Source organism: Polyergus mexicanus, unplaced genomic scaffold, assembly GCF_030449975.1.
Source record: "Polyergus mexicanus isolate NDT 795.1 unplaced genomic scaffold, iyPolMexi1.0 SCAF_40, whole genome shotgun sequence".
NCBI classification, from domain to species: Eukaryota; Metazoa; Arthropoda; class Insecta; order Hymenoptera; family Formicidae; genus Polyergus; species Polyergus mexicanus.
Window position 1 is genome coordinate 4,255 of NW_027223360.1, and position 6,052 is coordinate 10,306.

General features: G+C 34.2%; 1 protein-coding gene across 1 annotated transcript; it reads right to left on the reverse strand.

Moving 5' to 3' along the window:
• Window positions 1-974: 974 nt before the first annotated feature.
• Window positions 975-1,745, reverse strand: LOC138943792 (uncharacterized protein PF3D7_1120000-like). The gene has a single exon (XM_070314732.1). The coding sequence runs from the start codon at window positions 1,743-1,745 to the stop codon at window positions 975-977; it is 771 nt and encodes a 256-aa protein (XP_070170833.1).
• Window positions 1,746-6,052: the final 4,307 nt, after the last annotated feature.

The following is a 6,052-nucleotide window of genomic DNA, read 5'->3' on the forward strand; positions in this document are numbered from 1 at the left end:
AACTGTCTTCCCCTTTTATCCAGCAAATCACCGGGTGATGATCCGAGTCTATGTCCTCTCCTATCTCTAATCTTTCTATTTTTTCCCATATCCCTTCATTTCCTAATACATAATCTATTACCGTGTTTCCCCTCCCCCCGGTATACGTGTATTCTCCTTTTTCATCTCCTTTTATATTCCCATTTATTATACTCCATCCAGTTTCCTCTAGCACCTCTACCAATCTCCTCCCTTCCCTATTACTCTTCTTATCTTTGGAATTCCTATTCTTTCCAATTTCCTCCTCCTCCCCCAAATTTACCCTTTCTCCCATTTCTCCAGTTCTGGCATTAAAGTCACCTCCTATTATTATTCTCCTTCCTTCCTCCTCTCTCTCTTCCATCCACTTCTTTAAACCCTCTATCTTCCTCTCTAAGTCCTCGTTTACATATACTCCCACTATTCTCCATTCCTCCCCTCCTCTTTTCAATGTCTCCGTCATCATCCCTTCCTCCGTCATTTCAATTTCTCCTATCTCCATTTCCCTTTTCCTTCTTATCCCCATTATCATTCCTCCCATTGCTCTTCCTTTTTTATTCTTTCTACTCGCGCATTTAAAACCCTTCTGTAACTTGTTTTTTACTCCCCTCCATCCTTTCTCGTCCACCCATGTCTCCATGAGTACTATGACATCCCACTCTCCAATCCTATCCCAAAAACCCTTATCTTTGTTTTTTAAACCTGTTACATTCCAGAAAGCCATCTTCCATATCTCTTCCTCCTTACCGCCCCCCCCACGAGTCTCTGTTCTCCCTCTCCTCTCCTTCCCCCCCTTATTACTCTCCCACTTGTCCTCCCCTCCCTCTCCCCTGTCTCTATTACTAGTCCCCTCTCAACTACCTTCCCCCTTATTCTCCCTGTCACTCTCTCCTATAACCTACTCTCTCCCCCTTCACTTCCCCTCTTTCACTTTTCAATACTTCCTCTTCCTCATTCTATTTCCACCATTTGCCATCTATTTGCAATCCCCCATTACCTATCCGTACCCTCCTTCCTTCTCCTTCCTCTTTCCTGGCTATCTCCCTGAGCCTCCATCTAACCTTTCTTTCCTCCCATGTTAAATCATCCTCTATCCTTTCCTCTCTTCCCCTCAACTTTTTCTTATTCTCCATAACTTGTCTTTTCTGTTCCATGCTCCCTAACGTCACCACCGCCATTCCTCTCTCTCCTTCCGTCATTATTCCAACTCTTTTCACACTCTCTATTTTTATATTTACACCTAGTATTTCCAAGATCTTTTCTACTCCTCCTCTTACGTCTCCTTTTTCCACTTCTACTCTCCTAATTACTATATTTCTCTTTCTATCCTCTCGTTCCTTCCGCTCTAATTTTCTTTCTATTACCTTTATTTTTGTTTCTAATTCACCTTCTCCTACTACCCCTGCTCCCTCCTTGCCCTCCTCTCCAACTCTTCCTTTCCCTTCCTTTATCCATTTTTCTAATTTCCTTTCCAGATTTTCTATCCTTCCTCTCATTTCCCTTCTCTCTTCCTCCCATTCCCTCTCCCTCTCTCTAAATTCCTCCCTTATCTTTTCCAATTCCTTTTTTATCCCTTTTCTTTGCCCCACTAAACCATCTTTGATCTCTCTTAAATCCTCTCTTATCTCTTCTCCTAGCAATTTTATCCCTGTTATTATGTCCTTTCTTAATTCCTCCCTCAATTCCCTCTCCCATCCCTCTCTATCCTCCTCCTTTCTCTCCCCCATTGCTTTTGGTGATCTTACTATGATTTTACTTGATCTAAAAATAGACTCCTCTCCGTTCTTATTCTCTCTCTCTCTCTTCTTCTTCAAAAACTCTGATATATCTCCTACACTTCCTTTTCTCTCTTTCGAGTGCTTTATCCCACCTTTCTCCATTCTCCCCTGCTTATTTATCCTTGTTTCCCTTTTTCAGCTTCTTGTTTTGTTTCCTTTTCTCTACTTATATTCTCCTTCTCTTCTATATTTGACTGTCTTTGTTTCCCCTCTATCTACTCTCTTTGCTTCGTGCTCTGCCGCTCACTAGCGCTACCCCCACTTTTCCCTATCGCGCGCTGTTTCCCTAGCGCTCCGTCGCGTCTACTGCTCTACCTATTCTATACTCCGTGCCCACTCGCCCCTAGCCGCCGACTCGTAAATGCCCTTTTATTCCCTTCCCTTCTCACTCCCAGTTCTCCCTTCACTCCTTCACTCGCTCTTTCACCTCCACTCGCTCTCACTCAACCCTTCTCTCTCGTCACCCCTCTAATTCTCCTCTCAACCACCGTCAAACAGCACCTTCCACATACACACGTGTCACACTCTACGTACCGGAAACGGAAGTTCATATATATTGATATATAAATTATATATATTTATATATACAAGTATATATAATTATACATGGGTCATTTTTCTGCGGATGATTGCCATACATTCCAGAAAATTTGCCCATATATAATTATATACAAATATATTTGATTATATATAATATATAATATGTTATATTCAATTGTATAAAATTATATGCAATTATATATAACATGATATATAATAATATAAAACTATATAAGATCAAATATAACTTTAATGTAAGGGGAAATTTTTGGTTTGCTTAAATATAATATTTATATATTTGATTATATATAATTATATATGTATACATACATCGTGTCATGACGTATGTACGATGCAACTTTGGTAGCTGACAACAATCTCATAGTAATAACGTATATAAAATTAAGCATTAGTTTAATTCTGAAGTCATTAAACCATTTGCATCTACATACAAAAGCAATAATTGATAACAATAAGGAAATATAAAAAAGAATTAAATCAAAACTCATAGAGATGGTTCACAACGATATATAACTGTATTTTTATTTCTTTGATACACTTGTATAATCATATAATAAAAGATAAAAGAAATAACGGTAATTATTTACATTAACGGACACTTCGCCGATGATCTTGACCTTGACATATGTTGTCAAAGACATAATCCTGAGTAACTTTTCCTTATAACGTAATCGGCGGTCATTGTTTATTAGAAAGTTATTAACAAATAAAGTTTGAGAAATAAAACGTAATTTTTACATGAGTTTGTAATTTCTACGCAAGAAGCGAGATCCATCCGCATCAAGACGTTGTATAACACAAATCAAATTTTCAGAAATAGGTTTGGATTAGGTTGTATCTTCCGAAAGTGGAGCCTTTCCGTAGGGGGAGGGGGGGGGGGCGGAACCCACTGCGTTCACGCATACACTTTCCCATTCACACAACAATTCTGAACTGAACGTTGCTTCGCATTGTAAAGTATATGCATGGATACAGTGGGTCCCGCCTCCCTCCCCCTCTCCTATGATGAGCTTCATTTTTGGAAGATATAACCTAGCCCAAACCTATTTCTGATATCAAACTAAAATTTGATTCAAGTTACGAATGGATAGGACGCATAGCGGTAAATAAATAAATAAATGAACTAACGGCTGAAGTATGAACTATCTTTTTGTAAAGTTTTGAAATGTTGCGCGGAGTAACATTTTTTATGCAATATTAAAAAATAATAATTTTGGATATAGATAAACATGTACATCAAATTCAATTATTAATATTAAACAATATTTCAGAGTTTCGTAATATAATAATACCGTATTTTTAAGGATTTTAGACAGAAAGTCATGTAAACTTTATAAATATCATAAAATATTTATTATTTTCTTTATATAAATACGTTAATTTTAATATTGACGTATTTACAACATTACTTAGTAATGTACTCAGTAAATAACTTTAAAAAGACGATTATATGACGTTATTTCTGTGACGATAATATGTTATCAATAATACCACATCTGTGTTACGTCCTTATTTAGTCGACTTACGTCATATGACGAGAAATTACCTTAAAATAACATTATAATGACGACACCTTTCTACCTGGATAGTTGACTACAGGTGGAAGATATTATTGACCACTGTACATTAACTTATAAAAAAAATATAATTACAGAAAAATCTTACTGTTTTATGAAAAAAGTATCTAGTATAAGTAGTGATCATCAGTTAAAGAAAAATTGAGGATCTTGCTATTTTTAATTTGACAATTACTTTAGTTGAATGGAAGAAATATAGAAAATATTATATGAATACTACGAAACTTTTTTATCATTTCTTTTATCTTTTAATATATGATTATAAGTGTATCAAAGAAATAAAAATACAATTATGTATCATTTTGAACCATCTCTATGAGTTTTGATGATTTAATTCTTTTTTATATTTCCTTATTGTTATCAACTATTGCTTTTCTATGTAGATGCAAATGGTTTAATGACTTCAGAATTAATCTAGAGCCAGCGGCACACAATGCTATTTTATTTGCTGGATCGCTTGCTTGAAACTGTGATAGCAGTTGTGTTGCAAACGGTGATAGAAAGTGACGTCACTGAGGGTCATGCTACAGGCTAGCCTGTTGAAATTTGGTAATTGAACCCGTGCTATTTTTCTAGCATGTTTCTTTACTGGTTCACGAGAAAAGCCAATCAAGGCACAGCCTCAGGTTAGATTATTCTCTGACAAATGTTGAATGGAAAGAAATATGACGTCTACTAATTATAAATAATGCTATTGCATTTTTTCGCCGTTATTGCAGTAGCAATTGCCTGCTCCATATTTATTTATAGGATACCAGTACAAAAGTCATTACGAACCAGCACCAAAGCTTGCATCGTCTGAAGCCAAGCCAGTAACACAGTCAGTAGCATTGCCAGCATAGCTGCCCACACGGTAACAAGCATGCAAATCCAGGTAGCAATCTAGTAGATAAAATAGCATCGTGCCACTGGCTTTATGCATAATTTTATACAGGGTTGGGAACGTTACTCTATAAAAGTAACGCGTTACCGTTATGGTTATTTTTTGTAAAAAGTAACTCGTTACCGTTACTCGTTATTGATTTTAAAAAGTAACGCGTTATAGTTACCGTTACTTTGGAAAGTAACGATTTGTAACTTGTTCGTTATCTTTTTGTTTTTTGTTAGGTTTATGCTGAAATAAACTATTGGATTATAAAATTATTTAATAATCAATATTAAATGTAATAATTTATGTTACAATTAAAAAATCTAAATTAGTCTCTATATAGCAAGCGTTTTTTATATTAAACTTATTTAATGGTTCTAATTTTTTATGTTAATATTTTTACTTTTTAATACACTTATCTTTATAGGAATTTAAATTGTAATTTACAAATTTCAATTTTGTCGAAAATTTTTATCAAACATTGTTTTTAAATATTGATAAGAGAAATATTGATATTATTAAGAGTGTATTCCAATATTCACTCTGTCAGTGTTGTAAAATCTATAAATTACGTTATTGACTATCAGAATGTGGCCTATGAAGGCTACAAAATATTTTTCAAAAAATACATCTATTAAATAGATATAAGATAATAAAGAAGCAAAAAATAACGATAAAAGTAACGGCTAATTTGTTACCGTTACTGTAAAAATGTAACAACGTTACCGTTACCGTTACAAACAGAAAAACGTAACGATCGTTACCGAAAAAAGTAACTGTAACGGTAACGACGTTTCAAATAACGCGATACTTCCCAACCCTGATTTTATATACCTTATTACTATGAGAATGTTGTCAGCTACCAAAGTTGTATCGTACATCATGACATGATGTATACATACTGTATATACTTATATATAATCAAATATATAAATATTTATGCAAACCAAAATTTTTCGGTTAGATTAAAATTATATTTGATTTTATATAATTATATATAATGCTATATATAATTGCATCTAATTTTATACACAATTGCATATAACATATTATATATTATATATAATCAAATATATTTGTATATAATTATATATGGGCAAATTTTCTAAAAAACATGCCCGGAAAAAATGGCCCATGTATAATTATATATATATATATATATATTTATATAATTATACATGGGCCATTTTCTCACGCGAATCTGACGACCAATGTTGGTACAGTCACAAAAAGAATGATCATAAAGATAG

Coding starts and splice junctions, on each gene's coding strand:
- LOC138943792 (XM_070314732.1), bottom strand. CDS start 1,745: ATGGGGGAGAGAAAGGAGGAGGATAGAGAGGGATGGGAGAGGGAATTG.